The sequence below is a fragment of the Mauremys reevesii genome, linkage group 13 (assembly GCF_016161935.1).
Source record: "Mauremys reevesii isolate NIE-2019 linkage group 13, ASM1616193v1, whole genome shotgun sequence".
Lineage (NCBI taxonomy): Eukaryota > Metazoa > Chordata > Testudines > Geoemydidae > Mauremys > Mauremys reevesii.
Window position 1 is genome coordinate 5,052,533 of NC_052635.1, and position 11,637 is coordinate 5,064,169.

An 11,637-nucleotide genomic window follows, 5' to 3' on the forward strand; every position below is an offset into this window, starting at 1 on the left:
TTCGGGCCCACGTGATTTCTGGGAAAAGGAGCGAGCGGCGGAGAATCGCGGCGGGGGGGCGGGGGGAGGGTGTGACCGGGCGGCCCCGGACAGAGGCGCTGCGCAGCCGGGAGGTGAGCTCGGGCCGGGGCGGGGGGAGATCGGGGGGAACTGGGGGATAATTAGAGTAAATTGGGGTGAATTGAAAACGGAAATGGGGGCGCGCTGGGAGCAAGGGGGCCCTGGGAGCAGGGGGCCCTGGGAGCAGGGAGCGGGGGGGCCATGGGAGCGGGGGGGCGCGCTGGGAGCAAGGGGGGGCCCTAGGAGCAAGGGGGGGCCCGGGGAGCTAGGAGCAAGGGGGGGCGCTGGGAGCAGGGCGCGGGGGGGCCCTGGGCGCAGAGGGGAGCAGGGGGCGCACTGGGAGCAGGGGGCGCTGGGAGCAGGGGAGCTGGGAGCAGGGGGCGCAGTGGGGCGCACGCTCTGCGGTCGGCGCTTTGGCGGCGAAGGGGTCGCAGTGGGGGTGAAAAGTCTTGGGGGCCTGGGGTGCCCGTGGGTGCATCGGGAGGAAGCCCAGGGGACAGGCCCCAGTGGGGTTGAAGTTGGGGGCTGATGGGGACGTTGGGGGCAGGGCGCTGATCCCTGGGGTGATGGGGCCCTGCCCCACACAGGGCAGCCCAGCCTGGTCTGGGGGCAGGCGGTGACCCGGCCCCGATGGTGGGTGGGGGCAGGCAGTGACCCGGGCCCTGATGGTGGGGCCCAGGCGGTGACCCGGCCCGGCCCCGATGATGGGGCCCAGGCGTGACCCGGCCCGGCCCCGATGGTCGGGGCAGGCAGTGACCCAGCCCGGCCCCGATGGTGGGGCCAGGCGGTGACCCAGCCCGGCCCCGATGGTGGGGGCAGGCGGTGACCCGGCCCGGCCCCGATGGTGGGGGCAGGCGGTGACCCGGCCCGGCCCCGATGGCGGTGGTGGGGCCCAGGCGGTGGCCCGGCCCCGATGGCGGTGGTGGGGCCCAGGCGGTGGCCCGGCCCGGCCCCGATGGCGGGGGGGGAGCGGCCCTGGCGGTGACCCGGCCCGGCCCGATGGCGGGGGCAGACGGTGACCCGGCCCGGCCCCGATGGTGGGGGGGGGCAGGCGGTGACCCGGCCCGGCCCCGATGGCGGTGGTGGGGCCCAGGCGGTGGCCCGGCCCGGCCCCGATGGTGGTGGTGGGGCCCGTGGCCGGTACGGGGGTACCTCACTCCCCCCCGTCCCGCCCCCCAGGATGGCGTCGGGCCGGGCCCGCTCCACGCGGAAGCTGCGCCAATGGACCGTGGAGCAGGTGGAGAGCGGGCGGTTCCCGGGGCTGGTCTGGGACGACCCCCCCGCCAAGACCATGTTCCGCATCCCCTGGAAACACGCCGGCAAGCAGGACTTCCGCCACGACGAGGACGCGGCCTTCTTCAAGGTACACGCCACGGACACGCTGAGCAACATGCCAAGCACACGCTGACGCTGTACTAGCAACAGGACACACACACGAAAGATACACTAGCAACATGCAACACCCATGCCAAAGACACAGCAAATACCAACTCAGGTTCTGCTAAAACACAGCAAGGCCCCTGGAAGCACATGCTAATAACATGCAAAGTACATGCTCAGCACATGCTAACCATACACTGAGGAGACAGTATGTGCCTGCTAAGGCCACAGGTGGGATCGTGCTAAGGACACATGTGGGATGGGGACATGCCAAGGGCACAAGAGGTATGGAACATGCTAAGGACACGGGATGGGACATGCTAAGGGCACGGCGTGGCACACCCCAGGGGGCCAGGCCCCGCTAACCCCCGCTCCTCCCCAGGCCTGGGCAGAGTACAAGGGCAAGTACCGGCCGGGCGAGCGGCTGGACCCGGCGGGCTGGAAGACCCGCCTGCGCTGCGCCCTCAACAAGAGCCCCGAGTTCGAGGAGGTGCCCGCGCGCTCCCAGCTCGACATCGCCGAGCCCTACAAGGTGTATCGCCTGGTGCCACCCGCCGAGCAGCGGCCCGGTGAGCGGGGACCCCCCGGGCACCCCGTCCCCCGCCACGGGACCCCGGCGTCCGGGCGGCCCCCAGACACTGCCCCAGCCCCCCCGGGCACCCCGTCCCCCGCCACGGGACCCCGGCGTCCGGGCGGCCCCCAGACACTGCCCCAGCCCCCCCGGGCACCCCGTCCCCCGCCACGGGACCCCGGCGTCCGGGCAGCCCCCACACGCTGCCCCAGCCCCCCCGGGCACCCCGTCCCCCGCCACGGGACCCCGGCGTCCGGGCGGCCCCCACGCGCGGCCCCAGCCCCGGGCACCCCGTCCCCCGCCACGGGACCCCGGCGTCCGGGCGGCCCCACACACTGCCCCAGCCCTCCGGGCACCCGTTCCTCGCCACGGGACACGGCATCCGGGCAGCCCCACACGCTGCCCCAGCCCCGGGCACCCGTCCCCACCACGGGACCCGGCGTCCGGGCGGCCCCACACGCTGCCCCAGCCCCGGGCACCCGTCCCCGCCACGGGACCCGGCTTCCGGGCTGCCCCCACCCGCTGCCCCAGCCCCCCCCGTCACCCCATCCCCCGCCATGGGATCCCGGCGGCCGGGCGGCCCCCCCACCCTGCCCCATCCAGGCCCCCCCTCGTCCCGTGTCACAGCCCCCCAGGGACCGTGGAATCCGTTTTCCCTGCTTAAGGCCCCGTCTTGTCCCCCCCCAGCCAAGCTGCCAGCTCGGAGGGGCCCCCGGCAGGGGAGGAAGGAGCCCCCCGACTCCTCCTCGGAGGGGGACGAGCTGCAGAGCAGCGGGGGGGCTGCCCAGGCCCCCCTCACCCTGGATATGGTCAGCATGGTGAGTGCGGGGGCTGGGGGGGGATGTGTCCCCAGGGGGCTGGCCCCCCATCTCCTGCTCTGCCCCCCCAGGAGGTGACGTCGGGGGCTGGGGGGGGGATGTGTCCCCAGGGGGCTGGCCCCCCATCTCCTGCTCTGCCCCCCCAGGAGGTGACGTCGGGGGCTGGGGGGGATAGGAGGTGTCTCCAGGGGGCTGGCCCCCCATCTGCTCTGCCCCCCCCAGGAGGTGACGTCGGGGGCTGGGGGGCGGGATGTGTCCCCAGGGGGCTGGCCCCCCATCTCCTGCTCTGCCCCCCCCAGGAGGTGTCTGCAGGGGCTGGGGGGGGATGTGTCCCCAGGGGGCTGGCCCCCATCTCATGCTCTGCCCCCCCCCAGGAGGTGACGTCGGGGGCTGGGGGGCGGGATGTGTCCCCAGGGGGCTGGCCCCCCATCTCATGCTCTGCCCACCCCAGGAGGTGACGTCGGGGTCGGAGCCCACAGCCAGCGCCTCCCAGAGTTCGGACGATTCTGGCATCGAGACGAGCGAGCGCAGCCCTGACGCTGGGGTCCCATGTAAGAGTTGGGGGGGGGCAGGGGGTCAGTCGGCACCGGGGGGCAAGGCGGAGGGTTGCAGTTAGGGTGGGGGATCAGTGGGGTGTTGGGGGCAGAGCGGGGAGGTCAATTGGAGGTGTTGGGGGCAGAGCGGGGGGTCGGTGGGCAGTTAGGGGTCAGGATGGGGGGGATCAGTGGGGTGTTGGGGGCAGAGCGGGGGGTCAGTGGGCAGTTGGGGGTCAGGATGGGGGATCAGTGGGGCGTTGGGGGCAGAGCGGGGGGTCAGTGGGGAGTTGGGGGTCAGGACGGGGGCGTCAGTCCGTGACTCAGGCCCTGTTCCTCCCACAGCCCCAGATCTGAACGAGATCGTCATTAACGTCACGCTGGAGTCGGGGGCCCTCCTGCCCCCCACGGACGGTGAGACACCCCCCCACTCCACCGCCCCCCACCCTGCCACCCCATAACCCCGTCCCCTACCTGCCCCATAACCCATCCTGCCCACCTCTTCCCTGCCCCACACACCCCCCAGACCCCCATCCTGCCACCCCATAACCCCTCCCTACCTCCCCATAACCCATCCTGCCCACCTCTTCCCTGCCCCACACACCCCACAGCCCCCCATCCTGCCACCCCATAACCCCGTCCCCTACCTCCCCCATAACCCGTCCTGCCCACCTCCTCCCCGCCCCACACACCCCACAGCCCCCCCTGCCACCCCATAACCCCGTCCCCTACCTCCCCCATAACCCATCCTACCCACCTCCTCCCCGACCCACACCCCACAGCCCCCACCCTACCACCCCATAACCCCGTCCCCTACAGCCCCCATAACCCGTCCTGCCCACCTCCTCCCCGACCCACACACCCCACAGCCCCCCCCGCCACCCCATAACCCCGTCCCCTACCTCCCCCATAACCCGTCCTGCCCACCTCCTCCCTGACCCACACACCCCACAGCCCCCTGCCACCCCATAACCCCGTCCCTACCTCCCCATAACCCGTCCTGCCCACCTCCTCCTGCCCCACACACCCCACAGCCCCCCTGCCACCCCATAACCCCGTCCCTACCTCCCCACAACCCGTCCTCCCCACCTCCTCCCGCCCCACACTCCCCACAGCTCCCCACCGTGCCATCCCATAACCCCGTCCCCACCTCAAACCTCCCCACAACCCATCCTACCCACCTCCTCCCTGCCCCACACACCCCACAGCCCCCCCCCTGCCACCCCATAACCCCCTCCCCCACCTCCTACCTCCCCCACAAGCCGTCCTCCCCACCTCCTCCCTGCCTCACACACCCCACAGCCCCCACCCTGCCACCCCATAACCCCATCCCCCACCTCATACCTCCCCACTACCCATCCTGCCCACCTCCTCCTGCCCCACACACCCCACAGCCCCCACCCTGCCACCCCATAACCCCTCCCCACCTCATACCTCTCCCAAAACCCATCCTCCCCACTTCCTCCTGCCCTACACACCCCACAGCCCCCACCCTGCCACCCCATAACCCCCTCCCCACCTCCTACCTCCCCACAATCTGTCCTCCCGATCTCCTCCCTGCCCCCACAGCCCCCACCCTGCCACCCCATAACCCCGTCCCCCACCTCATACCTCTCCCACAACCCATCCTCCCCACCTTCTCCCTGCCCACACACCCCACAGCCCCCACCCTGCCACCCCATAACCCCGTCCCCACCTCATACCTCCTGCATAACCCATCCTCCCCACTTCCTCCCTGCCCTACACACCCCACAGCCCCCCCCCCTGCCACTCCATAACCCCGTCCCCCAACTCATACCCCATACCTCCCCCACAATCCCCCCTGCCACCCCATAACCCCGTCCCCACCTCATACCTCTCCCACAACCCATCCTCCCACCTCCTCCTGCCCCACACACCCCACCGCCCCACCCTGCCACCCCATAACCCCGTCCCCCATCTCATACCTCATACATCCCCACAACCCGTCCTCCCCACCTCCTCCCTGCCCCACACACCCCCACAGCCCCTCACCCTGCCACCCCATAACCCTGTCCCCAACTCATACCCCATACCTCCCCACAATCCCCCCTGCCACCCCATAACCCCATCCCCACCTCATACCTCTCCCACAACCCATCCTCCCACCTCCTCCCTGCCCCACACCCCACAGCCCCACCCTGCCACCCCATAACCCCGTCCCCATCTCATACCTCATACATCCCCACAACCCACCCTCCTCACCTCCTCCCTGCCCCATATAGCCTACAGCCCTCCAGCCTGCCACCCCATAACCCCGTCCCCCACCTCATACCCCATACCTCCCCCACAACTTGTCCTCCCCACCTCCTCCCTCCCCCACACCACCATACTCCTTCCACCACCCCACAGCCCCCCGAGCCTCTCTGCCCCATATCTCCCATAACCTCCTTCCTCTGCCCCAAACCCACATGCCCTCTGCCCCATCCACCCCATAATTCCCTCCTCTGCCCCACACCTCCCATTCCCCTTGTGCCACTCACCCCATACCATACCCCACTTCCTCTGCCCCACGCCCCCGATAACTCCCTTCCTCTGACCCACAGCCCCCATAACCCCCATCTCTCTCTCCCCAGACTACTCGGTGTTGCTGTCCCTGTGGTACAGTGGGGAGCTGGTGTGGCAGCAGCAGCTGCCCCATGGTGATTTCCTGGTGACCCCCACACCCGCGTCTGTGCCCCACGCCCCCAGCTTTATGCAGCGGGTGCTGCTGCCCCCCGCCGAGGGGGTGCGGGACCCCCACAAGCGCCAGGCCACGCAAGAGCTGCTGGGGGCGCTGGCCAAGGGGGTGATGGTGGCCAGTTACCCGCAGGGGCTCTTTGTCCGGCGCCGCTGTCGAGGCCGGGTGTACTGGAGGGGCTCCGGGGCGCCGCCCGCCACCCCCAGCAAGCTGGAGAGAGATGAAGTCATGCAGGTCTTCAGTGGGGCAGCCTTCCGCCAAGGTGAGTGGGGCGGCCCCTGACCCCCTGTATCCACCACCCGGCCCCCAAACTCCATATCCCTGCTCAGACTCCGACTTTCCCTTTTCGGACCCCCGACCCTCCGTATCCCCCGTTCAGACCCCCAACCCCCCTTTCCCCGCTCAGACCCCAAATGTTCCCACTCGGACTCCCGACCCCCATATCCCCGCTCAGACCCCAAATGTTCCCACTCAGCCCTGACCTCCATATCCCTGTTCAGACCCCCCCAAGCCCCACTCGGACCCCTGACCCCCATATCCCCGCTTGGAGCCCAAGACAAAGAGGAGGAGGAGGAGCCCCGGGGGTGTCTGAGGGCAGGTGGCTGGAAGCTGGCAGTCTGCTTGGGGGGACTGGAGGAGGGGGAGTCCAGGCCCCCTGGTCCAGGACTCCCCGAGATGGACTCGGCTGAAAGTCACTGATTTCTACGCCGGGTTCCTGTTGACCGATAAACCTTGTTTTACGCTGGCTGAGAGTCACGTCTGGCTGCGGAGTCGGGGGGCAGGGCCCCCCTGGGCGGACTCGCTGCGGGAAGCGCATGGGGGGCTGGATGCTCCGGGGTCAGACCCAGGAAGGTGGAAGCCGTGGAAGCTTCTTGCCCTGGAGCCAGGCTGCTCCGAGAGAAGGCTCCCCCGAGTCCCGGCTGCTGGGTGGGGAGCAGCTTCCGAGCATCCCCCGGGGACTCCATGACAACTGGTGTCAGCAGTGGGATACCCTGCACCCCAGGGACAGAGCATCCTGCAGTGTCTGGGGAGCAGTAAAACAGAAGGTTTATCAGTCGACAGGAACACGGCGTAGAGCAGAGCTTGTTAGCACAGAAATCAGTGACTTTCAGCCAAGTCCATCTTGGGGAGTCCTGGACTAGGGGGCCTGGACTCCCCCTCTCTCAGTCCCCCCAAGCAGACTGCCAGCTTCCAGCGACCTGCCCTCAGACACCCCCGTTGCTCCTCCTCGTCTCCCTTCCCGGCCAAGAGTCACCTGGTTGCACCCTCCTCGTGGGTCTCAGGTCTAGCGCCATATATTAACCTGTCTCCTGGAGCTGGAGGGGACCCCGACTCCAGCCCCCTGCCTTCACTAGCAGGACCAAGGACTGATTTTGCCCCAGATCCCTAAGTGGCCCCCTCGAGGATTGAGCTCACACCCCTGGGTCTAGCAGGCCAATGCTCAAACCACTGAGCTACCCCCATAATGGCACCAGCCCCAGAGGTCTCAGCCAAAGTCACACACCCCTATTCCCCCCCACCGAGATATTGGTGCAGCACACAGGGAAACTGAGGCACACACTGTATTCATGCACAACAGTGAAACTCACATAGGCTCAACAGTAAGGCTGTGGCTACACTTAGCACTTCAAAGCGCTTGAAGCGCTAAGTGTAGTCAAAGCGCCAGCGCTGGGAGAGAGCTCTGCCAGCGCTGTCCGTACTCCACCTCCCTGTGGGGAATAACGGACAGCGCTGGGGCTTTGACCACACTGGCGCTTTGCAGCGCTGGAGAGGGTGTGTTTTCACACCCTGCTGCAGCGCTGCAAATTTGTAAGTGTAGCCAAGCCCTAAGACTCACGTACAACTTAACAAGGGAAAGACCCCCATGGCCAACTCTGACCCCACATAATGACCCTCAAGCCTCCCTGCTGTGACCCCCATGGCCCACTCTGACCCCACAGCCCCCCATAATGACCCCCAAGCCTCCCTGCTGTGACCTCCATGGCCAACTCTGACCCCTTATCCCCACATAGTGACCCCCAAGCCTGCCTGCTGTGACCCCCATGGCCAACTCTGATCCCTCATCCCCACATAATGACCCCCAAGCCTCCCTGCTGTGACCCCCATGGCCCACGTTGGCACCACATGCCCCCATAGTGACTCCCAAGCCCCCTGCTATGACCCCCAGTCCTGATCCACCTTTGGTCTGACCCCTGAATCTCCCTCATTGGGACCCCTAACTCCCCGTCCCCGTATAGCGAACCCTAGTCCCCATACTGCAGGCCCCACGTTCCCCTGCTGCAACCTCTGAATCGCCCCCTTGTGCTCCCCAAACCCCCCCGAGTGCCCCCCTTCCCTTGCTGTGACCCCCATTAGCCCTCGGTGCCCCCAGATCTCCTCTGCGGTGCCCCTGAGCCCCCTCTGACTCACCCAGAGCCGGGCCCGCGCTAACCTTGCCCCCCGGCGCTCTCCCCACAGCGCTGCAGCTGTACCGGCAGGGCCTGGGCACCCAGCCAGAGCCCCACGTCACCCTATGCCTGGGCGAGGAGTTAGGCCAGCAGGACGGCCCCGCGGACAAGCTCATCATCATCCAGGTGGGCAGCCAGGGGGCAGTGATGCATTTTGGGATGGTGGGGTAGAGGTGCACTGTGGGTGGCAGTGAGGGGGCAAAGTCCATTGTGGGATGGGGGTGGTGAATTATGGGATGGTGAGGTACGAGGTGGCAGTGGTGCATTGTGGGATGATGGGTGGGAGCAGTGGTCTATTGTGGGAGGGTGCAGGGGGAGCTGAGGTGCATTGTGGGATGGTGGGGGGCAGCCATGCCCTGACGCTCTCCCTGCCCCCTACAGATGGAGCAAGCCTTCGCCCGGAAGCTACTGGACATGCCCGAGGTGGAGATGGCGTCCGTCTGCCTCCTCTCCCTGGAGCCCTGTCTCTTCAGCCCAATCTGAGGGGACCCAAGATGCTCCAGACCCTGCCATTGCCTCAACTTAGGGGGCCAGGGGTGGGACTTCCTGTCTTGTCCCATTCGGGACAGGTGCTTTCTGTACTTAGAAGTCATGCCCCCCAACATGCTTCCTGTTTTGTCCGTTATATGGGAGAGATTTCCTGCCTTGTGGAACATGATGGGGCAGGATCGCGCGTCTCACCTGTTTCATTGAGGGGGGACTTCCTCTTTTGCTCACTGTCTGGGGGAGGGACTTCCTGGGGTTGGACACCACAGTCAGACACACTTCCTGACTTGGTGCATTCTCAGGGAAGCAGTTCCTGGAAGACTGGAACCTGTTGGAGGCTGGCCTTCCTGTATGTCCATGGTGTCAGGGTGGGACGTCCTGGCTTGCCTCATGTAGAGCTGGGAGGGACCACCAGGGATTTGGATTGTGTAAGGGTGGGACTTCCTGGCTTGACCAGTGCGTAGGGGGTGGGATATCCTGTTTTGCACATTGTTTGGGAGGGAGCTCCTGGCATTTGAATGTGTAGCGGTAGGACTTCCTGTCTTGGCCCTGGTAGTGCCGGAACGTCCTGTAGTGAACGTTGTAGAGGCAACACCTTCTAGTTTTACGTCCCTCTCTCCAGGGTAGAAGGAAGCTTCTTCTCCAGTTTGTAGAAACTTTTTTATATGCCAAAGGCCCTCCTGACCTCCGGCAACGCCCCCCGCCCCTTGCAGCCACAGCTAGGACCTTAAGCTCAGGTCCCTTTGCACTTTATCCCTAACTGCAAGAAACTTTATGAACCGTGTCTTGTGTTTTTAAATAAAGTTTTATTTGACCTAGCCGCCAGAAACTCTGTCTCGTTTATATACTAATTACGTGCCTTGTTATTATACATTATTGTGATGTATTACTTCATTTCTTGTGAACATTACTCATTAATATTTCTTACCTGTTATTATCAACAATATTAGTGGTTAATACATATTGATTTATTGTATGTTTAGTCACTAGCTTCTATTAGCAATTATTAATTGTCAGCAATATCAGTTTTTAATATGGATTAATCTAGTGTAGATTTGGTCTTGAGTCAATATTAATTATCAACAATATTAGGTGTTAATATATATTAATCTACTGTAGATTTATTCATTCAATATTAAATATAAAAATATTATAGGCTAATATATATTAATTGTGTGTATATTTTGCCATTAGCCAATATTAGTTCTCAGTGATATTAGAGGCTAATATATTTTAATTTTTTGTATATTTAGTCATTAATCTTGATTAATGACTATCGGCATTAGTGGTTAATATATTTTCTATCATCAGTCTCAGTTATCAATCTCTTTTATATCCATTATTAATGATTACTGTGGTGTAAGTATCAGCCACTAACCTTCACTCCTCTTTATTATCAGGGTTAGTAATCAGTGTGGTTTATAGCCATGGTTATACGTTAATAATTTGTAAGTAATTAACCGTTATTAGTGTCAGTGGTTTACATAGCTATGCAATAAGTCGTCATACTTTTAAATGCTCATTAACATAATCCTCTTTGTAGAGGCCAGGGAGACAGTGGCGAGGGGTGCGGAAAAGCCCCCCGAAAGTGATCTCAGGGCCCGATGAGGGGCAGCTGTCAGGGCTCAGAGGCTTATGGCCAGGAAGAGGAAGAGGTCCCATGACGGGGGATTACAGCCAGAGATATTCACACGGGGAATATGTCACCGGGTATCAGCACTCGGGTGTGTGTGGCCATTGGCACTGGGAATTGATGGGGGGGCGGGGGCATTGGCATCAGGGATTGATGGTGGGTCTGTTGGCACCGGGTGTTGGCACCGGGGATTGACATGGAGCGTTGGTACCAGTGATTGACACGAGGGAGCCATTGGTACTGGGGATGGACATGGGGGAGCCATTGGCAGCGGGGATGGAGACGGGGGGGAGCCATTGGTACTGGGGATGGACACGGGAGAGCCATTGGCAGCGGGGATGGAGACGGGGAGCCATTGGTACTGGGGATGGACATGGGGAGCCATTGGCAGCGGGGATGGAGACGGGGGGGAGCCATTGGTACTGGGGATGCAGACGGGGGGGAGCCATTGGCAGCGGGGATGGAGACGGGGGGGAGCCATTGGTACTGGGGATGGACATGGGGGAGCCATTGGCAGCGGGGATGGAGACGGGGGGGAGCCATTGGTACTGGGGATGCAGACGGGGGGGAGCCATTGGCAGCGGGGATGGAGACGGGGGGGAGCCATTGGCAGCGGGGATGGAGACGGGCGGGAGCCATTGGTACTGGGGATGGAGACGGGGGGGCGTTGGCAGCGGGGATGGACATGGGAGGGTGATGGTACTGTAGCAGGGGCGGACTCAGGGGTGTTGGTACTGGGGATGGACACAGCGGGGCGTTGGCAACGGGGATGGACGCGGGGGCGGCATTGGCAGCAGGGATGGATGCGGCGCGGGGGGGCCATTGGCACCGGGCATTGACAGGCGACTGACATGGGGGCGTTGGTACCAGTGATTGACACGGGGTGGCCATTGGCACCGGTGATTGATGGGGGGGTGGCGTTGGCAGCGGGGATGGACGCGGGGTGGCGTTGGCAGCGGGGATGGGCGTGGGGCGGCATTGGCAGCGGGATGGGGCGTTGGTACCAGTGAT

General features: G+C 64.3%; 1 protein-coding gene across 1 annotated transcript; it reads left to right on the forward strand.

Moving 5' to 3' along the window:
* Nucleotides 1-21: 21 nt before the first annotated feature.
* IRF9 (interferon regulatory factor 9) lies at nucleotides 22-9,811 on the forward strand. Its single transcript, XM_039497348.1, has 9 exons — nucleotides 22-113; nucleotides 1,240-1,423; nucleotides 1,823-2,009; nucleotides 2,699-2,829; nucleotides 3,281-3,380; nucleotides 3,708-3,776; nucleotides 5,957-6,322; nucleotides 8,518-8,633; nucleotides 8,889-9,811. Exons 2-9 carry the CDS (start codon nucleotides 1,241-1,243, stop codon nucleotides 8,988-8,990), a joined length of 1,254 nt encoding a protein of 417 aa, XP_039353282.1. The 5' UTR covers nucleotides 22-113; nucleotide 1,240; the 3' UTR covers nucleotides 8,991-9,811.
* Nucleotides 9,812-11,637: the final 1,826 nt, after the last annotated feature.